Source organism: Ailuropoda melanoleuca, chromosome X (assembly GCF_002007445.2).
Source record: "Ailuropoda melanoleuca isolate Jingjing chromosome X, ASM200744v2, whole genome shotgun sequence".
Classification (NCBI taxonomy): Eukaryota; Metazoa; Chordata; class Mammalia; order Carnivora; family Ursidae; genus Ailuropoda; species Ailuropoda melanoleuca.
The window spans coordinates 35,584,209-35,610,724 of record NC_048238.1 but is presented as its reverse complement, the minus strand read 5'-3'; the positions used below and the strand labels follow the sequence as shown (position 1 = coordinate 35,610,724).

Here is a 26,516-nt window from a genome sequence, read left to right as displayed (position 1 = left end):
GAGGTGGGCCTTACAACACTGAGGAACAAGAAAAAGAGTTCTCCCTGGGAGTTTGGTCTCAAAAACACAGCAAAGCCTGGGCATTTCGGGGGGCGGGGGCGGGGATGGGAAGAAATTAAGCCAGCCCAGCCACATGGGTCCCTGAGGGGTTTCAGGTCTGCGGATTCCGCCAAAAGCCACATTCAACACTAGTCAGAGGGGTACTTACTTCTCTTCCACTATACCCAACCCTTTGGAAAAGCCTCCTTTACTTTTGTGTAAGAGGTTCAGGGGGAGAACCTAAGCTGTCCTTTGGCCAGAGGACTGAAAGGGAGAATAGGGTCCCCTTCCTCCAAGTCAGGGTGAAGCTGGCAGAGGGAGCCAATGGCCAAGGACGGCTGTACCCTGCAGACAAGTTTCCGCTAGAAGGCAGCATTCTGGTGGCCTGACACGGAGGTGGGGGGATGGGGGCTTTGATCATCCTCATGAAACCCTGGCAGGGAGACCTCTTAGGAATAGCCAGGGAGCTTGCTGAGAGGGAATTTTTCAAAGATCGAGCTTCCAAAGGTTTGAAAACTGTAAGTTGAGTGTTTGTGTGTCTCTAAATTTCCTCTCCCCTTTCTCGAAAGAACCAATTCAATTGAGGCCACAGCTTCCTACTGGCTAGAGCAAATATTGTGTTCAAAGCCTAGCTGGGGTGCCTGGAGGAGACAGAGACTGAGGCTACTGGCTTGCCTGCCAGATTTCCCCCTTGAGCCTCTATTTCTTCTGACAGTTCTGAGAAATCCAGGCTTGACTCTATCAGGTGAGCTGCCTGGAGCTGCTTTGGAGCATTGCTCATGTTCATCAACATCCCCAGTTCTCCTTTCCCTCTGGGCACACAGGAGGACCACACTTCCCTGCCTTGGGGAAGTTAAGTGTGGCCGTGTCACATTTTTGGCCAATGAAGGGTGAGAAGTGACACAAGTCACAACTGGGTAGAAACGTCTGAGAGAGATGCATGCTTCTCCCAAGCTTTCCTTCTCTGCTGCAGCAAACCCTAGAGCTTGTGTTTGGATAACAGTGTCCGAAAACAACAGATCCTTCATCAGCTTGGGTGCCTGACTGCCTACAAGGGGCAGAGCGCCTAAGCCCATGTGGAGCATGTGCATAAGCGAGAAATAACCCTCAGGAAACCACTGGAGTTTGGGGACTGTTTGTTACCACAGCATAAAATGGTCCATCCAGACAGGTACGCGTCATTTTCCTTAGCAGCATCCCTAGCACCTTAGGATTTCTCAAGGTACTATTAGCCAATGATGGGGCGGGAAACTTAATGAACTCAACACTGGGAGCTCCACTGCCTGTTCTCTCATGAAAGCTCATAATGGCCACAGTTCACCAGGAACCCGTTCCAGGCGACTCTGGATCTGTTTGGCATTTAGCAACTCCCATGTTCCCAGAATTCTACTGGGCTGGGTAGTTCTATAAAAATCTGCCTCCCCGGAGGCTGTTCCAGTGTTGATACTTGTTCAAAAACATTCAGTCAAACAAATGTTCATTAAAAAGCTGGCCATCTAACCACCAGGCAGAATTGGGGCAGCAGAATTGAGGCTGACTCTCGGGAACGGGCTCCAAATGAAAGGAAGGACATTCCTCCCGAGGCGGCATCTTGTTCCTCAGTAACATGGGTTACACGTCTGCCACGGACTTCCATGGTTACCCAAACACACAGATCTGGTCTCCAGGATTCTTGTGATCCTTACTCAGTTACCATGGCTACAACACACAGTTTGAACAAACAACACTTCTGACCTCATCTGGTTCTCACATTTGAAAAGTAAGACATTTGGAGAAAAAACTCATTTTAAAACATTAAAGTCAATCGGCGGATTTGGAATTTTGAGTATTGTGATCAAACGAATACAAGGAACATTTTTTCCACTCTGAGGAAAAAGAACGACTGCCTGTCAAAAAAATCATTTTGACAACCGTTGAAATTTCAAGACAGAATATATTTTAAATAGTAGTATTCTATCAGTGAGAACGTTCCTGATAGGAAATACATGCTGTGGCTTTTAGAGATGAAGGGCTGTGATGTTTACAACTAACTCAAACTATATACAGCAAATACAGTAAAATGGGAACAACCGGGAAACTGAGGTGAATGGCCAAAGCCTTCACTCTACTATCCTTGCAACTTTCCTGTAGGTTCCTTTTCAAAATGAAGCATTTCAAAAAATCATGCATGCTCCAGATTAGTGACTTTCAAACTTCAACAATAGCCCACAATAAAATATAAATTGTACTCAGTGACCCAGACATAACATACACACATAGACATATCATCTGAACAAATGCATACAAATTCAATAAAGTTTCACAAAACAATACCTGTTAATGTGTAAGACTCTGTGACTTTTCTGTTCCATCTTGGTTTTTTTAAATGCTGGTTGTGACCTGTTGAGGTGATTGACCGCGAACGGTCACAACCCATTTGAACACTCCTACCCTCAGAGGTGCTTTCTGCAACATTTCTGATATTTAGTATGACCTAGAGACAAAGAAGAAGTACTATCACCATGAAGACCTGACAGCTTCACGCACCCTGAATTATGTGGGCTTTGAAAACCCAACTCTTGAAACATAGAGGCATTCAGGACATTAAAACTTGAGATTCCGAGGGCAACCCTGTTGGGACCCCTCTCACTCATGAGAGCTTTTTCTGTATCCTCACTTTAAAAACCCCTATCACTTTACTCACCAAAAAAAACAAAAAACCTATGGATTTCGAGCATGTTGACAAATGCAGTCATCGTTACTTGTGTGTGGACAAGTGTGTGAGCAAGTCTTTAGCAGACATACAGAATTTGTTTTGGCACCCAGGCCTAGGGGCTTACAGTTGGCCAACTCCCACCCTGGGAAACCTCTGTGGCCCCCTTCCCAGCTACTGGCTGCCTCCTCGCCTCCTGGCCATTAGTCAGCCCCAAAGTGTGCCACCCATAATAATGTCTGCACCTAATGGGATCATCCAGGCTGGAGACTCCCTGCCCTGCTAACAGCATCTCTGTCTTCCCGACACTCTTCCCACGAAACCTAAGAAAAGAGGATTTTGTGGCCTCCCTGGAGAGTCATAATGCATGTTTGCATATGAAAGACTCTAAAAAATCTTGCAGTAAAGAAACTTGTTTAACTTTTTTTTTTAATCTTAGGATTTTACACACTTATTTGTACATGGAAAACCCCATCCCCCCTTTTCCCTACCCTGCCCTAAAGTTGCTTTGCGGCTAAGGCCGCCCCTGGGAAATAACTGTGGAGTAAGTGAAATGGATCTTTGTTTTCAATGCCTCCTAACACATTCCAGACCCCAGGAACCACCACCAACCCCTTGGGTCTAAGTTCCTCTCACATCCCCCTTCTCTCTTGTTCTGTCCATCTTCCTGGACTCTAGTGTCCTGTGCCCCTGGGTGAGAGGGAGGGCAATTGTGGTAGAAAACAAAGGGACTGGGCTTACTGGGCTGTCCCACCAGGAAAACCGGCACAGTTCTTAGTACTTAGCCACTCGACTGACTCTAATTCAGGCACTGCAGTCTCTGTTTCCTGGAAGATGTGGGCAAGGGATGGGGGTAGAGCCCTGTAGCCCCAGGAGCTTCCAGTTCCTAATCTTCTCACTGGAGGGCCCGTGTTCACTGTTGCTTCTCTTCTCCAATTGATGCTCGCGTGACATGAGCAGAAATCCATTCCTTTCCCCACCTCCAACCCATCCCCGGCGTGGCATTGCCCAGGGATCTCCTCTCCCTAGAGCCATTTCTGAAAGTAAACTGTCCCTTCCATTCTGGGCTAGAATTTTCACCACCTGCCCGCATCCTGTTAGCCTCTCGCCCCACCACAAACACCCTCAAGTCCAGTTAACTATGCTTTCCCCCACCGGCCAAGGTAATCTGGGCTAACCCAGTGAGGCAAGGTCAGTTCACGTGTAGGACAAACACCACGCGCTGGGCCACGCTGAGCAGGAGACCAGAGCCGAGGAGAAACCGGGTGCTGTGGCCCGAGACAACCACCCCAGCGGAGAAAAGGCTGTCAGACAGGGAGGAGTTGAGCGGCCCCTCAGTGGCGTTGGCCACCTCCTCCACTGGGACCCTCGGGGCCAGCAGCTTGGAGAGGAGGCTGCTGAACCTACTCACGGTGGTAGCCTCTGGCTCTGGGAATGGGCCTGGACTGGATGCGGTGAAGTTCAGCTCCTCGGGGTCCACACAGAGGCCATCGGAAGAGCGCCCAAAGGCCACCTGGCTGAGGTCCAGGCCGGCCACGGAGCCCGGGGCGGCACACCGCACGTCGGACACACGCCCGGAGCTCTCCATCCAGTCCCGCAGCCACTCCAGGCGGCAGTCACAGCGCCACGGGTTGCGGAAGAGAAAGAGGCGGCCCAGGAAGAAGCCAGGCTGGAAGGCGGCCCAAGCCAGCACAGTGAGGTGGTTGCCATTGAGGTGCAGAGCGAGGAGGCCCGAGAGGTTCTGGAAGGCGCCCTCCTCCACGAAGGCGATGCTGTTGCGGTCCAGGTAGAGCAGCTCAAGCTCTGCCAGGTCGGCGAACCAGGCGCGCGCCACGAGGCCCAACGCGTTACCGCCCAGGTTGAGCGTGCGCAGGCGGCGCAGGCCTACAAAGGCTCCGGCGGGCAGCTCTGCCAGCAGGTTGTCGTTGAGCAGCAGGTGCTCCAGGGCGTCGCAGTCGCGAAAGGCGCCTGCGTGCACAGCGCGGACGCGGTTGGCCTGCAGGCTGAGCGAGCGCAGGCGCCTCATGCCCTGCAGCGAGCTGGAGGCCACCGCCTCGATGCGGCTGCGCTCCAGGTGCGCGTGCGTCAGGTTGGCCAGGCCGCGCAGCGCGCCGGGCACGCGGCGGAAGAGGTTGTCAAAGGCGGCGAGCTCCCGCAGGGCGGGCAGCTCGGCCAGGAGGCGCTCGGGCACGGTGAAGAGGCGGCAGGAGGCCAGGTCGAGGCGGCGGAGGCGGCTGAGTGCGGCGAAGGTGCGAGCGTGCAGGTAGCGCAGCTCGCCATTGTGCGCCAGGGCGCAGCTCGGCCAGGCGCGGCAGGCCCTTGAAGGCGCCGGGCGTGATGAGACAGGTTGTTGTGGCGCAGCGACAGGCGGCGCAGCGACGGCAGCGTGCCAAAGGCCCGCTCGCCCAGGAAGCGCAGGCGGTTCCGGTCCAGGTCGATGGAGGCCGCCTCGCACGGGAACTCTGCCGGCACCCGCAGGAGGCCGGCGCGGTCACAGCGCACGGAGCAGCCGCGCTCCGTGCTGCCGCAGGCGCAGGCGGCGGGGCAGGTGCGCGTGCAGGCCTCCTCGGCCCAGACACTGGGCAGGCCAAAGACCACCGCTGGGAGGTGGGGGGTGGGGAGAGAAGACAGAAAAGGCACAGCCGTCAGCCTAAGGGTGGTCCCAGTAAAGTCCTACTTGTCCACGTCGCAGGACTGCCCTCCACCAAGTTCTCATCCTCCTGCACAACCGCGCCCTCCAAGTGGCCTCCTTCCAGCTCCCAGACCTTTCGCACGCAGGTTTCCCACCCAGGCCGCCCTCCCCTCTGCTTCCCGGTTATATTCACAGGCAAAATCCAGCTGGGATTCCGGCATCTGACCCAATTCTAAACACCCTCCTGCCTGTAACATCACTTGATGCTCTCCTAGAATTCGGCCTAGAGGGATCACTGCATGCATAGGGGGACCTGGAGGGCATCACCGTGGCCTGTGCTCTAGTCCTGCGTTGCCCAATACTGTAGTCACTAGCTACGTGTGGCTATTGAGCATTTGAAATGTGGCTAGCCTGAATTGAGATATGCTGGAAGGGCAGCACACCAGCTCTCAAAGACTTAGTACCAAAAGAAAAAAGTATATTTTCTCAACATTAACTCTTACATTGATTACATGTTGAAATGATATTTTAGATCTGTTGGATTAACTAAAATATTAAAATTAATGTCAACTGTTTCTTTTTACATTTTTAATGGGGCTACTTAGAAAATTTAAACATTTGTGGCTTGCAGTCTATTTTTATTGGTGCTGTTCTAGTCCCTCCTGCTGTAAGAATTCAATTCCTGAAAACTCCCCCATTGAGGAAATTAAGCCTCATGAAGAAGAGAGAATTAGGGAACAGGAGGTAGGGCAAGAAAGAAAACCCTGTCAATCTTTTTTTTTTAAACAATCACTACATTTAAGCCATAAGGACAGCATTCTAAATTAACAATGACCTGCTGACACATCTCAAAAAAATAATTGTGGACACTGTGGAGTTAATTTTCATTCACCAGCCCTTTTCCTCTAGAGACTTTTTTAAGATTTTATTTATTTATTCGACAGAGATAGAGACAGCCAGCGAGAGAGGGAACACAAGCAGGAGGAGTGGGAGAGGAAGAAGCAGGCTCACAGCGGAGGAGCCTGATGTGGGACTCGATCCCACAACGCCGGGATCACGCCCTGAGATGAAGGCAGACGCTCAACCGCTGTGCCACCCAGGCGCCCCTCCTCTAGAGACTTTTATACATCATCACAGGAAAGAATGGTGCTTATAAATTAATTTTGTTCTGAGCATATGAACGGAGAATCAGATAAAGACTTCAAAAGCCCTCCAGGAGGCATGCCACCTGCAGCAAAACAGAATGGTAGCCAGAGGTCCCAACCCCCATCTCGAGTTCCAATGGAAAGAGCAGCACGGAAGATGCACAAGTTTTATTTTCTGGCCAGGAGCAGCTCGTAGGTGGAGTGTGCTCCATCTGAAATTCCTGCAGAGGAACAAAGGTACCCAGATGTAAACCTGACCACTGATACTCATAATTTCTAGCCCTCCTCAACAGTACTCCCAAATTTGTAGCAAACATCCCTGACCTACCATTCAGTCCCTCCCACTGTGTACACATTACCCTGCTTTGCGGGTGGAAGCCCTCGTAGGCACCTGAAGGTGTGGCCACACAAGGAGTGTGCAGAATATGCTTGCCGCTGCCTCTGTGGCTTTGTTCAGCTTCCAGTGTCTTCGGTACATTTGTTGTGGACACTCCGTGTTTTTTCAGCTGCTAGGAAGGGGTTCAGCTTTTTCAGACTTGGCTGGAGAACCCTAAGCCCTTTGAGCAACGCTTCTGTTGTAAACTATAGCTAGTTAAGCATTCTGTTGTTACAGAGGCTTGACTTAGCTCTAACCTCTCCCTAAGAACTGTGAACTAGACACCAAGCTTCCAGCAAGGTTCTTGGACCCTGTGCTGAGCTTGACTGTAAACGGGTCAGCAGTTGGGCTAGGGAGACACCCTTTTAGAGAGACAGAGCCAAGAATATAACTTTAACTCCAGGCGTCAGCCGACAGGGGTGGGACCTTTTTCTATCAACTCTTCCAACTGGGTCAAGTAGAAGGCATCAGATTTCCTTACAAATAGTCCTTCATTCTACTCTCTTCTTTTTAATTAAGAGAAGTGCACTCTCAACCATATGACTCATGTTTCTACTACACAATAGCTAACATTGTTCCAGGCACACTAAATGTTTGCAGAATTAAATGGAATTGATGCCTTCCTCTGTAATGATTCCTCCTGGGGGATGTCATTTATTAAAAAAAAAAAAAAAACTCTTTGTCAAGGAATTCCTGGGATTATGACAGGGATTAGTTAATAAAATGGAGCTGCCAATTTTTCTAAAACACATGCAACAGGGGTGGGAGTGAAGTTTTTATTGTGTATCCTTTTTATCTTTTAAATGTTGAACCATGTGAATGTATTCCCTATTTCAGAAAACAGATTAAGATTTATTTTAAACCTTTTTTTAAGATTTTTTATTTAGTTATTTGACAGAGACAGCGAGAGAGGGAACACAAGCAAGGGGAGTGTGAGAATGAGAAGCAGGCTTCCCTCGGAGCAGGGAGCCCGATGCGGGGCTCGATCCCAGGACCCTGGGATCATGACCTGAGCCGAAGGCAGACGCTTAAACAGCTGAGCCACCCACGCGCCCCAAGATTTATTTTAAACTTTAAACACTCAAGATGTTGTCACTATTAGAGACCTATTTTTCTTTTTTTTTAAGATTTTATTTATTTATTTGACAGAGAGAGAGAGACAGAGAGAGAGGGAACACAAGCAGGGGGAGTGGAAGAGGAAGAAGCAGGCTCCCAGCGGAGCAGGGAGCCCGATGCAGGGTTCCATCCCAGGGCTCCGGGATCACGCCCTGAGCCGAAGGCAGATGCTTAACGACTGAGCCACCCAGGCGCCCCTAGAGACCTATTTTCAACCTCTGAAACTTTAAGAGCCATTAGGAATTACTAATTTACTAGATTACTTACTGAAATTTAAATTAAATCAAGTAAATTCTCAGAACAGACAACCAAAATCCAGTATTGGTTTACCCAATATGAAGACTAAGTATATGTCTAATTCAGAGAAGCAGGGCACTAAAACAAAATTTTTAAAAAATAACAAGCTATTTGGGTGAGTTCTCTTGCAGGAATGGCACAGTAGCTTGTATCAGACTAACGTTCCTGCCAATAGCTAGTGTAAACTCTGAAAAAATATTTAAAGAAAAAATGTTTGAAGGCCCTGAAGAGGAACCTAAATAGGCAACCAGAGTAAATACAACCCTTAAAAGAAGAGAAGCTGGGGCACCTGGGTGGCTCCGGTAGTTAAACGTCCAACTCTTGATTTTTTGATTTCAGCTCAGTTCATGATCTCAGGGTTGTGAGATCAAGCCCTCAGGTCGGGCTCCACTCTGGACCTGGAGTCTGCTTAAGATTCTCTATCTCCCTCTCCCTCTGCCCCCCCCTTCCCCCTCTAAAAAAATAAAAGAGGCAAACTAGGTGAAGACACATTTATCTGACTTTTTCTCTTATACCTGAATAACACTGTGTGTTAACTTTATTATAAAAATGAAAATGAAACTGGCTTTTTCTCTCAGGGCATATTCAAATCGGTGCTGCAGATAGGGAGTAGAGCTCAAGCAGAGAGGAAGAGTCTTATCACGCTGACACGTCAGAAGTCAGAGTATTATAGCTGCCACAGTGGCTGGAAATTGAAGAGGGAAAACATGGAAAAGAAGGAGCCACAAAATTGACATACAGAGTCCCCTTAGATCCTTGTTTGAGTCCTAAAGTGTATATATGTGGGGTGACTCCAAGGAGCCAAGAACTGAAGGCCAAACGCACCAACCAAAGATTTCAACAACTTCCCAGTAATGGGAGACAGATTAAGAGTTCAAAGTCCACCAAGTTAAAAGGATTTATAAAATAGCTCCGGCTTTCCACGGAAACCCCAGAGGGCCACACCTTAGGAGTAAAGACCATTTCCCAGGACAAAGGGCAAACTGAACTAGGCCTTCCCTAACAAAGCCTAAAACTAAATCTCCCCAGTATCAAGGTGACCTACCAGTAATTTAAGTGAATGCCATACAAAATTCAACACACTTCAAAGGAAGATATAGAATCTAGAATTCCTTATAACTACTATCTATGATATTTTGTATACAGTCAAATAATACTAGATATGTGAAGAAGTAGCAAAACATGACACTTATCAAAAGGAAAAAAAAAAGTAGTTAACAGAGGCAGACCCAAAGATTGCCCAGATGTTGGAATTACCAAACAAGGATTAACTATAAATATGTTACGGAATTTACAGGAAAAGATGGATATAATGGGTGAAGACATGGAGAATTTGAATTTTAGAAGAGATAGGGAAACTAAAAATGAGCCCAGTGGAAATCTTTGTACTAAAATAATAATACAATATTTGAAATTTTATTTTTTTAAATATTTATTTATTTATTTTAGAGAGAGAGAGAGCACGGTGGGGAAGGGGAGAGGGAGAGAGAGAGAGGAAATCCTCAAGCAGACCCTCTGCCAAGCACAGAGCCTGATGCAGGGCTCAATCCCACAACCCTGAGATCACGACCTGAGCTGAAATCACAAGTTGGACGTCCAACCAACTGAGCCACCCAGGCCCCCCACAATATTTGAAATTTTTAAAAAATCATTGAATAAGAAAAACAGATTTGACACAGCAGAAGAAAAGATTTCATGAACTTGAAGAGAGGTCAACAGAAATTACAGAGGAGGAGGTTAAGATGGCGGAGGAGTAGGGGACCCCTTTTTCAGCCGGTCCCCTGAGTTGAGCTGGATAGGGTACCAGACCAGCAGGAATATCCACGGAATCAGCCTGAGACGCAGGAAGATACATCTGGATCTCTACAAATGAACATCTCCAGCGCTGAGTATCGAGGTACGAAGCGGGGAGCCGTGAAACCGCGCACAGATATCGGAAGCTAAACAGAAGGGGGAGGGAGCCGCCGTGTCAGGGCGCCGGGAAGCGGTAGCCACCTGCAAGGGGGAGCGGACAGACCGCGGACCCGCACGCTTGAGACAGCAGGCTGAGAAGGGAGCTCCGGGAGCGCACGCGGGACGGCTGGCGGTTGGCGGGCCACCTGCACGGGGGAGCAGGCGGACTCGCGGACGGCACCCGCGAGACAACAGACTTAGAACGCGAGCTCCAGGAGCGCGCGCGCAGGGCGGCTGGCGGGCCACCTGCACCGGGGAGCGGGCGGACCGCGGACCCGCACTCTGGAAACGGCAGACTGAGTCCGTGAGCCGGGAGCGTGCACCACCAAGCATCTCACGGAGCTCCGGAGCTCCGGTGTGCTCACTGGATCGAGGCTGAGACCGGGAGCTCCGGGAGCGTCCGCGGGGCGGCTGGCGGCTGGAGGGCCACCTGCACGGGGGAGCAGGCGGACTCGCGGTCAGCACCCGTGAGACACCAGACTGAGACGGGGAGCTCCGGGAGCCCGCGCGGGGCGGCTGGCGGCTGGCGGGGTTGGAAACACAAAGGACAGAGACGTGCCGGCCCTGGAAGTGAGGGCTGGGACGCCGGGTGTGGGGCGCACAGCCCGGGATGCTGCAGGGTTGAGCAGCACCAACAGAAACAGAGTTAAAGTGGCCAGAACATCAGTGGAGAACGATCCGCGATCCCTCTGTTCTGAGACAGAGGCTGAATTTCAGCCGCTGCTGCTCTCTCAGAAGAGGCATAGCAAACCGCCAGGGAAAGCCGCCAGAGAACAAAAGCCCGGAAATACCGGCTCACAGGGTGCCCATCCCCATCCCCCCTCGCAAGGGACACAGAGACTCTACCCAAACAGGGTTTTCTGAGTACCGGCAGGCAGGCCCCTCCCCCAGAAGGCAGGCTGAAAAATCAAGAAGCCCACAACCCGGAGCGCCTGAGTGGCGCAGTCACCAAGCACCTGTCTTCGGATTAGGGTGTGTTTACAACGTTCCGGAAAGGAGTCCCTCATCGGGCTTCTCCACCGGGAACCTGCTTCTTCCTCTCCCACTCCTCTGCTTGGGTTCCCTTTCTTGCTGACTGTCTCTCTCTCTCTCAAATAAATAAATAAACTCTTTAAGGAAGAAGCCCACATCCCTAAGATCTCTATAAAACAAGGGCGCACGGCCTGGGTCCCAGTCAACACTTGGGCTCTGGACAACCCTGCAATCTCTCTTCATCAGAATGACGAGAAGGAGAAGTCCCCCCCAGCAAAGAAAAGATAATGAGTCTGTGGCCTCTGCCACAGAATTGGCCTCGGCCACAGAATTAATACATATGGATGTATCCCAATTATCAGAAATGGAATTCAGAGCAACAATGGTCAAGATGATGAGTAAACTTGAAAAAAGCATCAGAGAAAGCGTTGCTGAGAATATAGAATCCCTAAGGGCAGAAATGAGAGCGAATCTGACAGAAATTAAAAATTCTATGGGCCAAATACAGTCAAAACTAGAGGCTCTGACGGCCAGGGTCACCGAGGCAGAGGAACGCGTTAGCGAATTGGAGGATGGGTTAGTAGAAGAAAAAACGAAAATAGAAGCTGGTCTTAAAAAAATCCACGCCCACGAATGTAGATTACGGGAGATTACTGACTCTATGAAACGATCCAATGTCAGAATCATCGGCATCCCTGAAGGGGTGGAGAAAAACAGAGGTCTAGAAGAGATATTTGAACAAATTGTAGCTGAAAACTTCCCTAATCTAGCAAGGGAAACAAGCATTCGTGTCCAAGAGGCAGAGAGGACCCCATCCAAGCTCAACCAGGACAAACCTACGCCACGGCATGTCATAGTGCAATTCGCAAATATTAGATCCAAGGATACAGTATTGAAAGCGGCCAGGGCAAAGAAATTTCTCACGTACCAAGGCAAAGGTATCAGGATTACGTCAGACCTGTCTACAGAGACCTGGAATGAGAGAAAGGCTTGGGGGGGCATTTTTAAAGCTCTTTCAGAGAAAAACATGCAGCCAAGGATCCTTTATCCAGCAAAGCTGTCATTCAGAATTGATGGAGAAATAAAGACGTTCCAAAATCGCCAATCATTAACCAATTTCGTAACCACGAAACCAGCCCTACAGGAGATATTAAGGGGGGCTCTATAAAGGTAAAAAGGCCCCAAGAGTGATACAGAGCAGCAAGTCACAACCGATACAAAGACTTTAAAGAGAAATGGCATCATTAAAATCATATCTGTCAATAATCTCTATCAATCTAAATGGCTTAAACTCTCCCATAAAACGCCACAGGGTTGCAGATTGGATAAAAAGACATGACCCATCCATTTGCTGTCTACAAGAGACTCATTTTGAACCCAAAGATGCATTCAGACTTAGAGTAAGGGGATGGAGTACCATCTTCCACGCAAATGGACCTCAAAAGAAAGCTGGAGTAGCAATTCTCATATCAGATAGACTGGATTTTAAACTAGAGGCCATAGAGAGAGATACAGAAGGGCACTATATTATTCTTAAAGGAAGTATTCAACAAGTGGATATGACAATTATTAATATATATGCCCCCAACAGGGGAGCAGCAAGATACACAAGCCAACTCTTAACCAAAATAAAGAGACATATAGATAAGAACACAGTAATAGTAGGGGACCTCAACACCCCACTATCAGAAATAGACAGAACACCCTGGCAAAAACTAAGCAAAGAATCAAAGGCTTTGAATGCCATACTCGACGAGTTGGACCTCATAGATATATATAGAACACTACACCCCAGAACCAAAGAATACTCATTCTATTCAAATGCCCATGGAACATTCTCAAGAATAGATCATGCTCTGGGACACAAAACAGGTCTCAGCCAATACCAAAAGATTGAAATTATCCCCTGCATATTCTCAGACCACAACGCTCTGAAATTGGAACTCAACCACAAGGAAAAACCTGGAAGAAACTCAAACACTTGGAGGCTAAGAACCATCCTGCTCAAGAATGACTCGATAAACCAGGAAATCAAAAAACAAATTAAACAATTTATGGAGACCAACGAGAATGAATACACAACGGTCCAAAACCTATGGGATACTGCAAAGGCAGTCCTAAGGGGGAAATACATAGCCATCCAAGCCTCACTCAAAAGAATAGAAAAATCTAAAATGCAGTTTCTATATTCTCACCTCAAGAAACTGGAACAGCAACAGAGGGACAGGCCTAACCCACTGACAAGGAAGGAGTTGACCAAGATTAGAGCAGAAATCAATGAATTAGAGACCAGAACCACAGTAGAGCAGATCAACAGGACTAGAAGCTGGTTCTTTGAGAGAATCCATAAAATTGATAGACCACTGGCAAAACTTGTCCAAAAACAAAGAGAAAGGACTGAGATTATTAAAATTATGACTGAAAAGGGAGAGGTCACGACCAGCACCATTGAAATTGCAAGGATTATTAGAAACTTTTATCAACAGCTATATGCCAAAAAACTAAACAATCTGGAAGAGATGGAGGCCTTCCTGGAAACCTATAAACTACCAAGACTGAAACAGGAAGAAATAGATTTCTTAAATAGGCCAATTAACTATGAAGAAATTGAGTCAGTGATAAACAACCTTCCAAATAATAAAACTCCAGGCCCAGACGGTTTTCCTGGGGAATTCTACCAAACATTCAAAGAAGAAATAATACCTATTCTCCTAAAGCTATTTCAAAAAATAGAAACAGAAGGAAAGCTACCAAACTCATTCTATGAGGCTAATATTACCTTGATCCCCAAACCAGGCAAAGACCCCCTCAAAAAGGAGAATTACAGACCGATTTCTCTAATGAATATGGATGCCAAAATCCTCAACAAGATCCTTGCTAATAGAATCCAACAGTACATTAAAAGGATTATCCATCATGACCAAGTGGGATTCATACCTGGGATGCAAGCATGGTTCAACACTCGCAAATCAATCAATGTGATACATCATATCAACAAGAAAAGACTCAAGAACCATATGATCCTCTCAATTGATGCAGAAAAAGCATTTGACAAAATACAGCATCCTTTCCTGATTAAAACCCTTCAGAGTGTAGGAATAGAGGGTACATTTCTCAATCTCATAAAAGCCATCTATGAAAAGCCTACTGCAAGCATTATTCTCAATGGGGAAAAGCTGGAAGCCTTTCCCTTAAGATCAGGAACACGACAAGGATGCCCACTCTCGCCACTATTATTCAACATAGTACTAGAAGTCCTTGCAACAGCAATCAGAAGACAAAAAGGGATCAAAGGTATCCAAATCGGCAAAGAAGAAGTCAAACTGTCTCTCTTTGCAGATGACATGATACTCTATATGGAAAACCCAAAGGAATCCACTCCCAAACTATTAGAAGTTATAGAACAATTCAGTAAGGTGGCAGGATACAAAATCAATGCCCAGAAATCAGTTGCATTTCTATACACGAATAACGAGACTGAAGAAAGAGAAATTAGGGAATCCATCCCATTTACAATAACACCAAAAACCATGCGTTACCTTGGAATTAACTTAACCAGAGACGTAAAGGACCTATATGCTAGAAACTATAGATCACTTTTGAAAGATATTGAGGAAGACATAAAAAGATGGAAAAATATTCCATGCTCATGGATTGGAAGAATTAACATAGTTAAAATGTCCATACTACCCAGAGCAATCTACACTTTCAATGCTATCCCGATCAAAATACCGAGGACATTTTTCAAAGAACTGGAACAAATAGTCCTTAAATTTGTATGGAACCAGAAAAGGCCCCGAATCTCCAAGGAACTGTTGAAAAGGAAAAACAAAGCTGGGGGCATCACAATGCCGGATTTCGAGCTGTACTACAAAGCTGTGATCACAAAGACAGCATGGTACTGGCACAAAAACAGACACATCGACCAATGGAACAGAATAGAGAACCCAGAAATGGACCCTCGGCTCTTTGGGCAACTAATCTTTGATAAAGCAGGAAAAAACATCCGGTGGAAAAAAGACAGTCTCTTCAATAAATGGTGCTGGGAAAATTGGACAGCTACATGCAAAAGAATGAAACTTGACCACTCTCTCACACCATACACAAAAATAAACTCCAAATGGATGAAAGACCTCAATGTGAGACAGGAATCCATCAAAATTCTAGAGGAGAACATAGGCAACAACTTCTATGACATCGGCCAGAGCAACCTTTTTCACGACACATCTCCAAAGGCAAGAGAAATAAAAGATAAAATGAACTTATGGGACTTTATCAGGATAAAGAGCTTCTGCACAGCCAAGGAAACAGTCAAAAAAACTAAGAGACAGCCCACGGAATGGGAGAATATATTTGCAAAGGACACCACAGATAAAGGACTGGTATCCAAGATCTACAAAGAACTTCTCAAACTCAATACACGAGAAACAAATAAACAAATCATAAAATGGGCAGAAGATATGAACAGACACTTTTCCAATGAAGACATACAAATGGCTAACAGACACATGAAAAAATGTTCAAAATCATTAGCCATCAGGGAAATTCAAATCAAAACCACACTGAGATACCACCTTACGCCAGTTAGAATGGCAAAGATAGACAAGGCAAGAAACAACAATTGTTGGAGAGGATGTGGAGAAAGGGGATCCCTCCTACATTGTTGGTGGGAATGCAAGTTGGTACAGCCACTCTGGAAAACAGTGTGGAGGTCCCTTAAAAAGTTAAAAATTGAACTACCCTATGACCCAGCCATTGCACTACTGGGTGTTTACCCCAAAGATACAGACGTAGTAAAGAGAAGGGCCATATGCACCCCAATGTTCATAGCTGCATTGTCCACAATAGCCAAATCATGGAAGGAGCCGAGATGCCCTTCAACAGATGACTGGATTAAGAAGCTGTGGTCCATATATACAATGGAATATTACTCAGCTATCAGAAAGAACGAATTCTCAACATTTGCTGCAACATGGACGGCACTGGAGGAGATAATGCTAAGTGAAATAAGTCAAGCAGAGAAAGACAATTATCATATGATTTCTCTCATCTATGGAACATAAGAACTAGGATGATCGGTAGGGGAAGAAAGGGATAAAGAAAAGGGGGGTAATCAGAAGGGGGAATGAAACATGAGAGACTATGGACTATGAGAAACAAACTGAAGACTTCAGAGGGGGGGGGGTGGGGGAATGGGATAGACTGGTGATGGGTAGTAAGGAGGGCACGTATTGCATGGTGCACTGGGTGTTATACGCAACTAATGAAGCATCAAACTTTACATCAGAATCAGGGGATGTACTGTATGGTGATTAACATAATATAATAAAATAAAATTAATTATAAAAAAAAAGAAATTACAGAAGCACAGTGGGAAAAAAAAAGACTAGAAAAAATATGATTGGAACTTCAATGACCTGTGGGATAATATCAAGCAATTAGACTAACATGCATGTATTTGGAGTTGCAGAGGACAGAAGAGAGAGAATACAGCAGAAAAATAATTGAAGACAATTTCTAAAATTTGATTAAAACCAAGAAGCCCAGCAAATCCCAACTAACAACACACACACACAAATATACTTCTAGACACATCATAGTCAAACTGCTGAAAACCAAAGATAGAAAATTCCTTAAAGCATCCAAAGAAAAAAGACATTATATAGAGTACACAACTATATAAATAATGACTGCTTATCAGAAACCACAGAGGCTATAAGACAATAAAATATATCTTTAAAAAAAAACTTTTAAGTAAACTCTCTGCCCAATGTGGGGCTCAAACTCACAACCCCGAGATCAAGAGTCCCATGCTCTACCCAGGGAGCAGTCAGGTGCCCCCTGGAATTATATCTTTTAAAGTGTTGGAAAAGGGGTGCCTGGCTGGCTCAGTCAGTTAAGCATCCAACTCTTGATTTCGGCGCAGGTCAGGACCTCAGGGTCCTGGGATCAAGCCCCGCAGTGAGCCCCACATTGAGCCCCACACTGGGCTCCAGGATTCTCCCTCTGCCCCTCCCCTCACTAGCTCGAGCATGCACCTGCTCTCTCTCTCTCAATAAAATAAATAAATCTTTTATTATTTTTTTTTTATTTTTTTTTAAAGATTTTATTTATTTATTTGACAGAGATAGAGACAGTCAGTGAGAGAGGGGACACAAGCAGGGGGAGTGGGAGAGGAAGAAGCAGGCTCCCAGCAGAGGAGCCTGACGTGGGGCTCTCCCGCAACGCCGGGATCACGCCCTGAGCCGAAGGCAGACGCCCAACCGCTGTGCCACCCAGGCGCCCCAATAAATCTTTTAAAAAAGAGAGAGAGAGAGAATGAAAAGACAGACCACAGACTGGGAGAAAACAGCTGTATATTTTCTCTGTATATATCTCATAAAAGGCTTGTATCCAAAGTATATAAAGAACTCTCAAAACTCAGTGATAAGAAAACAGACAACCTAATTACTAAACGGGCAAAATATGTGAAGAAACACTTGACCAAAAAAAGATATACAGAAGGCAATGAAACATATGAAAATATGGTCAACATCATTAATTGTTAGGGAAATGCCAATTAGAATTGCATCCTGTTAGAATGACTAAAATTATAAAGACTGACATACCAAGTGTTGGAGAACATAAAGAATAACTGGGACCCTCTTACAGTGCTGGTGGGAGTGTACAATGGTACAACCACATTGGAAATAATGTGGCAGCTTCCTTAAAAGTTAAACATACACCTACCTTATGATTCATCCATTCTACTCCTAGGGAAATAGAAGCATATGTCCATACAAAAGACTTGGGCATGACTGTTCACAGCAGCTTTATTCATAATAACCCAGAACTGGAAACAATGTAAACACCCACCAAGTCTGAACAGGTAAACAAATTATCATGTATCCACACAGTGGAATACTACTGGGTGATAAAAAGAAATGGACTTTTGATACATACAACATAGAGGAATCTCAAGATAATTCTGCAGAGTGAAAGAAGCCAAACAAACAAAAAAAGGTACATAGTATCTGATTCCACTTACATAAATATTATTCTGTAGTAACAGAAAGATCAGTGGTTGCCCCGGGATTGGTGGGGAGGCAGGGAGGGACAGGAAGGTGGGATTATATAGAGACATGAATCTTGGGGGTAAGGGATATGTTATTTATCTTAATTATGCTGATGGTTTCACAAGGGTACACTTCAAATATGTTCAGTTTGTTAGATGTCAATTATATTTCAATAAAGCTGTTTTTATTTTTTTAAGATTATATATTTGAGAGAGCATGTGCAAGCATGTGGGGGAGGGGCAGAGGGAGAGAGACATTAAAGTAGACTCCACGCTGAGTGCAGAGCCCGGCACAGAGCCCCATGTGGAGCCCCACACAGAGCCTGACAAGGGGGGCTAAATCTCACGACCCTGAGATCACGACTTGGGCTGAAACCAAGAGTCGGACACTTAACAAACTATGCCAACCAGGTGCAATAAAGCTGATTTTTTTTAAAGATATTAAGGAAAGTAATTCAGTGTGTGTGTATATAGATAGATACATATACACATCATATATGTATATGACTTGTATACAGAATATAAAAACAACTACAAATGAATAATGAAAAGACAACTAAATAAAACTGGGTAAAAGACTTGAACACTTCACAAAAGAATATATTAAGTAGCCATTAAGCACATGAAAAGGTGTTCAACATCATCAGCCATTAGGGAAGTGCCATTAAAATTACAATGAGATTTTCCTATACATGCACTAAAATGGCGACAATTGAAAAGAGCAACAACCCCAAATGGGGGCACAGATGTAGGCCAACTGGATTCTCTTACATGGTTGGTGGGAGTAGAAAATAGTTCAGTAACATTACAAAACTTTGGCACGGTCCATTGAAGCTAAACATACGCCTACCCTATGACTCAGCAATTCCACTTCTAAGTATTTACCCAAGAGAAATAAAAGAAAGGTCCACATAAAGATGACAAGATTGCTCATAGTCGCTTATTTACAATAGATAAAAATTGGAAATTACCCAACAGCAGAGAAATAAAAAGGAACAAACTATTGATACAAACAACAAAAACATGTTGAGCCAAAGAAACTCAACACAAAAGAGTACATACTATAGGATTATACTGCTATGCAGTCCCAGAACAGAGCTCCTGGCCGTGGCTCTGGGTGCTCAACAGAATAAGGCCTGTGGATGGACTCCATCCCAAAAGACAGCAAATTAGAAGACATAGTTTAGGAATATTATCTGGGTGATAGGAGCATGTAACATGCAGTTCAAATTAATCAAACTGTGTGGGTTTCTTTTTAATTAGTGTTTGCTCAAAGCTAAGCTTGCTACATTTTCTCATTTCATAAGACAATCTGCAAGGTAAGTATTATTCTTCTGTTCTATGAAGGAGGAAACTGAGGTTCAAGGTGGTTAAATGACATCAACCTTTGGTTTCTGTCTTTCCATTATGCTGTACTATCCCCCACCCGACATACCTAGCCTCTCTGAGCTTCCGTCTCGTTAACTGGAAACTGAAGGGCTGGCATTTCCCGCCCTCTGGGGGCCCTACTGGCTCTCAGTTTCCACGGTTGGGCAGCAGCTGTTGTCAACTACCACCTCTAAGAAAAAATACCCCAATCAGAGCCCCATGGGTCTCTGCCGTCGCCTCCCAGACACAGCTGTTTGGACTGCGGATAAACATTTGACCTAAGCAGACCCAATCAGATTCATTCAACACCCCCCCCCCATGAACACGGAAGGGGCAGTGAGATCGTGTGAACATCATCCGGTACAGCACTGAGGCTAGGGTTTGTACCACGGCCACATGCAGGTCAGAGTTACAAGGGAGCAGAAGTCAAAGGCAAGGTGAGGAAGCTGGTGCGCGAACAGAGGACAAAACCCAACGTGAGAATCACAGAGATGGAGATCGGGAAAAGTGGGAAGTTGCTAGCCAGCTCTCTAATTCCCAGAAGGCCCGGCTATAGCTGTTTCTATGACATTTCCTCGTTTCCATTTTACAAACCAATTCAAATCATCTGCAGGGACCAGTGGATTTCTGTTCTTTGAGACCAAACCATCTCTGACAGTAGTGGACGTCTGATACCTTTTCTGGCTACCCAGCACCTTTTAAGTACTCTTTCCACATTTAGGGAATTTTCTACATTATAAGTCCTGCTTCCTCAAGATAGAAGCCAGAAATTCTCTTTCCCAATGTCCCTTACAGTTAGAGCCCAGGCACGTGACCTAGCTTTGTCGATCAGACACCCCCAGGGACACTTGGATTCAGAAGTTAAGTGCCAGGCAGAAAACATTTTCTGGCCAGGATGATGGCAGAGGCATCTGGATTTCAGGCTCCAGGGGGGGAATTTCTGGCATCCAGCATGATGCCCATGAGCTGCCAGCTGGGTCCACCAGTGGTGGTGGCCTCAGGGCCTTTGCTGGAGCTGCCCCACTCCCTGGTTTAGGCATTGCTCTGGGCAGCGGGCCTCCAACCAGAATGACTGGGAACACCTCACATCCCTAAACAAACCCTTTCTTGGCTTTAACATTACCTTAAGTACGTACTATGGTTTGCAACAAGAGTCCAAAACAAAATCAGAGGTAAAACAGGTCCCCCTAATCTCTCTCGAACCATCTCCTCCTTCTGGCCCCTTCCCCTTTCCCCCAAAAAACCTTGTGAACTCTCCACCTGAAAAGAGAAAGCTGCTCAAATTCAGGACCAGGCAGTGCCCCTCACCCAAAAGGAAGCTCCTTGCTATTCATTGCCACAACATACAGAATATGGAATCAAAATCTGTTTAGGCCATCCCTGATTTTTCCAAATGCAAATGAAAAGGGGCCTCTCCTGTCATCAGTAGTGATTATTCCAAAAACAAATCTCCTCGGCTGTCCAGGGCCGAGTTCCATGGGGATACCTTGGCCAGAAAGACATTTACCAAATTAAAATAAAGATCACAATTTGTGAAAAGTGAAGGTCAAACTCCCTGGCAGTTGCTCAGAAATTTCTGTTCGCACACCAGTATTTTGGAGAAGCATCCGTGTGGAAATCTGAAGAGGTTTCAGTGCTTTTATTCCCCATCTGACGTTGGGAGAGGAAGACGGGAAATTCAGCCAAACTGGCCTGGGCTCAGAACTGGCCTCTGTTCAGCCAGTCCCTGTCACAGCTCGGGCATACACATGCAGGGCTTTCCAGAGCATTCAGTCTGGAAACACTCATCCTGAGGGCACAGCCTCTCTAGTTCTCTCATAAACTCTAATGACCCTGCCTTTCATCCCTGCCTTCTCATGCTGCCTTTCTGGGCATTTCGTTCTGCTTCAACCTCTGCCAAGCTTTCTGAATCTCAGTTTCCTCATCTGTAACAGGCGGACCATTATGAGGAATGGATGAGTTGTAAAGCTTGAAATAGCTGTGAAACCATGGGCTAAAGCTAATAGCAGGCTCCATGAGGCACTGTGGTCACAGGATTAAATCACACCAAGGGACGAGGACCTCAAGGACCATGCAGGGATCTGCCCCAAAGTGGAAAGCAAGACACCAAGTATTAGAATAGTGAAGTTATTACAAGTAGACTGCAAGGAAGAGTCTAGAATGGTTCTCAACCTGGGCTGCACAACAGAATCACCTGAGGAGCTTTCGAGCCATTCATAATGCTCCGGCTGGACACCACACCAATTAAATCTGAATCTTCAGGGGTGGAACCAAGCGTTGTGCTTCACAGATGAGCCCAATACACAGCCCAAGTCAAAAACCAAGGGTCTAGGTGGACCAACTTTATCAAAATGGGATTTATGCACGTGGTATAAAATGTTACAAAGTGGGGGCACCTGGGTGGCGCAGTTGTTAAGGGTCTGCCTTTGGCTCAGGGCATGATCCCAGCGTTCTGGGATCGAGCTCCACATCAGGCTCCTCAGCTGGGAGCCTGCTTCTTCCTCTCCCACTCCCCCTGCTTGTGTTCCCTCTCTCACTGGCTGCCTCTGTCAAATAAATAAAATCTTTTTAATAAATAAATAAATAAATAAATAAATAAATAAAATGTTACAAGGTGTAACCTAGAATTACCATATGCCCCAGCAATTCCGCTCCTAGGTATCTACCCAAAGGAATTGAAAGCAGGTGTTTTAATAAGTACTTATGCATGAATGTTCATAGCAGCATTATTCACAATAGCCCAAAGAGGGAAACAAATGTCCATAGACAGATGAATGGATAAACAAAATGTGGTCTGTCCACACCATGAAATATTATTCTGCCATAAAAAGAAATGAAGTAGTGACATAGTCGGCTAAGTGTCCAACTCAGCTCAGGTCGTGATCTCAGGGTCATGAGACAGAGCTTGACGTCGCCCTCCAAGCTCAGCATGGAGTCTGCTTGATATTCTCTCCCTCTCCCTCTGCCCCTTCCCCCTGTGCTCTCTCTCTCAAAAAAATAAATAAAAACTACATTATGCTAGGCAAAAGCAGCCAGACACACAGGCCACATACTGTATGATTCCATTTACATGAAATACCCAGAATAGGCAAATCCATAGAGCCAGAAAGTTGATTAGTGGTTGCCAGGGGCTGAGGGTAGTAAGAATGGGGAGTGACAGCCTAATAGGTACAGGGTTTCCTTTCGGGGTGATGAAAATGTCTTGGAAATAGACGTGATGGTTACACAACATTGTCAACGTGCTAAATGCTGCCGAACTGTACACTTTAAAATGGTTCACGGCTTGGGCATCTGGGTGGCTCAGTCAGTTAAACATCCAACTCTTGATCTCAGCTCAGGTCTTGATCTCATGGTTGTGAGTTCAAGCCTTACACTGGGCTCCACAAGCCTACTTTAAAAAAAATAATAAAAAATTTTAAATGGTTCATGACTGGGGCAGCTGGGTGGCTCAGTCAGTTAAGCATCCAACTCTTGATCTCTTGATTTCAGCTCAGGTCATAATCTCAGGGTCGTGAGATCGAGCCCCCACGTCAGGCTCCATGCTGGGCATGGGGTCTGCTTAAGATTCTCTCTCCCTCTCCCTCTGCCTCTCCCCCCCCCAACGCACACAGGCGCTCTTTCTCTTAAAAAAAAATGGTCCATGGTTCACCTTATGTTGCGTGAATTTTACTTCAATAAAAAAAGGTAATAATGAATGTTACAAGGCGTCTCTGAATCTGGGTAAATACCAGAAATAGGTCCCTGCTTTTGTGCTCTGGTCTGATGTGCTGGCCAGCCCCCATGCTGCAGGGAGTCAGGGAAGGCTGGGATCAGATGCCCCACAGAATGATGTCTTAATGCAGACCAGCTGAGGAATTTCTCCTTCATAGGTCATCCGCTTTTCAGATATGTGCTTTTCCCCCTTGAGGTCTGCTAAGGAGAACAGTTACTCATGGAGTTTCCAACCACAGGCTGAGTTTGAAGTGTTTCTTCATCCTCATTGTTTTCAAAGATCTTGTGCCTCACGAAACCAAAATAGCAAGGGAAAATATGGTCAATTTTCTGCTTTCAGCAAAATCTATTCAGCCACTTTGGCTCTGGAAGTCATTCTCCTCCCACTCCTGGCAAATGCTATCCCGGTTGCTCCTCAGGCCAAGACCCAGTGCTGGATTTTCAAAATGAAATGAGTGGGGGGGGGGAACAGAGAGGCAGTGGGGGAGACCATCCCATGGCCTCTGACCTCACGTAATGCCAGAACTTCCTTCTCATACCACAGAGGTAACTTTTGTGGCCGTAAAGAAAGTGAGGATCATGGATTCACCCCTTAGCTTTGCTGATGAATGTGAGCCATGATGGATGGAGAAACTGGTGGGTCTCAGGAAGGGTGGTCTGCTGACGGCCTCACAGGCCCTGTGGATCTTAGGGTAGAGAGCTGTCCCACCTGAGGAGTAGAACACAAGGCCCCAGGAAGGCCCCTGGGACTAAATATTGATAATCGCCCCAAACTGAAACAAATGCTCAACAATAGGGGAATGGATGGTGAATAAGCCAGTAGCCCCATGCAAGGAGTACTACTCTGCAATCTAAGAGAATGAGCTACTTATCTATGCAATGATGTCAATGAATCACGCACACATACTGCCCTACACTCCACAGCGCCTGGGTCTCGTTAATAAAGGATTTCTTCTCCTTGGGGTGCAGATGCTCTCTCCCTACAGACTTGCTTTTCTCTTTTAAGTCAAGTCGATGGAGGTATAATTTGTCTACAATAAAATGTACCCATTTTAAGTGTATAATAACAAATGTAACACACCCATGTAAGCACCACCCTAAAAATGATTTAGAACATTCCTACCATCCAGAAAGTTTCCTCAGGTCCCTTTGATAGCAGTCCCCTCCCCACCCTCAGCTCCAGACAACCACTGATATGCCTTCTGAACTATAGGTCCACTTTGCCTGTTCTAGAACTTCATATAAATGGAATCAAGTGGTTCTTTCAGTCAACATGTTTGTGAGATGCATCTATATTGTCTGAATGTCAGTTCATTCATTTTTTTAAAGATTTACTTATTTGAGAGAGAGAGAGAAAGAGAGAGTGATCACAGGGAGGGGCAGAGGGAGACGGAGAGAGAAACCTTTGCAGACTCCTCTCTGAGCTGGGAGTCAGACTCAGGGCTTGATTTCATGACCCTGAGGTCATGACCTGAGCCCAAACGAAGAGTCCAACGCTCGACTGACGGTGCCACCCAGGGGTCCCGGTTGTTCATTTTTATTGCTGAGCGGTATCCCATTGTATGGGTGTACCTCAGTTTGCATGTTCAGTCACCTGCAGATGGACATTTGATTGTTTCCAGTTTTCACCTGTTGTGACTAAAGCTGATGGAAGGATTTCTGGGCAAATCTTGTTGTGGACATGTGTTTTCATTCAGTGTTGACCTAGGAGCAGAATTGCTGGGTCAGATGGTAAGTACCTATCTCAACAGCTCCACATCCACACCAACACTTGCTGTTGTCTTTTTGGCTCTAGCCATCCTAGTGGGTGTGAAATGGTACCTCCTTGTGGGTTTGATTTGCATCTCCCTGATGACTAGTGGCATAGAGCATCTTCTCATGTGCTTGTTAGTATTTGTATATCTTCTTTAATGAAATCACTATTCAAAACGTGTTGCCCATATTTTAAAGATGGGTTGTCTTAGGGGTGCCTGGTTGGCTCAGTCGGTAGAGTATGTGACTCTTGATCTTGGGGTTGTGAATTCGAGCCCCACATTGGGGATCGAGATTACTCAATAAAAAAAAATTGTAATGAGTTGTCTTGCGTTGTCTTATTATTGAGTTTGAAGAGTTTTTGAACTAGATACAGATTTTTTTAGATGCAAGACCTCTATCAGATACTGTAATGGTTCTAATCTGGGCGGGTTCACCCATTCAACAAACAAATCCTTATAAGCACCTACAGTGTCTTAGACTCTGGAGAGAGCAAGGTGAATAAAACAGAAACCCTGGCCTTTGTTAAAGACTTGTGGTTTAGGAAGGAGGGGACTTAAGATGGCGCAGGAGTAGGGGACCCCTTTTTCAGCCTGTCCCCTGAGTCGAATTGGATAGGTACCAGACCAGCCTGAACATCCACGGAATCAGCCTGAGACGCAGGAAGATACATCTGGATCTCTACAAATGAACATCTCCAGTGCTGAGTATTGAGGTACAAAGCAGGGAGCCGTGAAACCACGCACAAATATCGAAGATAAACGGAAGGGGGAGAGAGCTGCCACGTTCGGGCGTGGGGAAGCGGTAGCCACCTGCAAGGGGGAGCGGGCGGACTCGCGGACCCGCACCCGCGAGACAGCAGACTGAGACCGTGAGCCAGGGAACGCACGCCACCAGACTGAAAACTGACTGAAAACCAGAGCTCCGGTGCGCTCACTGGAACCAGACTGAGACCGGGAGCTCCGGGAGCGCGTGGGGGCGGCTGGCGGCGTTAGAAACACAAAGGACAGAGACGCTCCGGCCTGGAAGTGAGGGCTGGGACGCCGGGTGTGGGGCGCACAGCCCAGGACACTGCCGGGTTGAGCAGCACCAATAGAAACAGAGTTAAAGTGGCCAGAACATCAGTGGAGAATGGCCCGCGATCCCTCTGTTCTGAGCCAGAGGATGAGATTCGGCCGCTGCTACTCTCACTCTCAGAAGAGGCACAGCAGACCACCAGGGAAAGCCGCCAGAGAACAAAAGCCTGGAAATACCGGCTCACAGTGTGCCCATCCCCCATCCCCCCTCGCAGGGGACAGGGAGACTCTACCCAAACAGGGTTGCCTGAGTATCGGCACAGCAGGCCCCTCCCCAGAAGGCAGGCTGAAAAATCAAGAAGCCCACATCCCTAAGATCCCTATAAAACAAGG

The 26,516-nt window shown here is 46.3% G+C and overlaps 1 protein-coding gene across 1 annotated transcript in view; it reads right to left on the bottom strand.

Moving 5' to 3' along the window:
- Positions 1-1,172: 1,172 nt before the first annotated feature.
- Positions 1,173-26,516, bottom strand: part of NYX (nyctalopin) — an 89,906-nt gene continuing 64,562 nt past the window's right edge. Inside the window, 3 exon segments of the mRNA XM_034648752.1 lie at positions 1,173-5,021; positions 5,023-5,071; positions 5,073-5,331. Coding sequence (XP_034504643.1) covers positions 3,924-5,021; positions 5,023-5,071; positions 5,073-5,331 — 1,406 coding nt within the window. The 3' untranslated portion in view covers positions 1,173-3,923.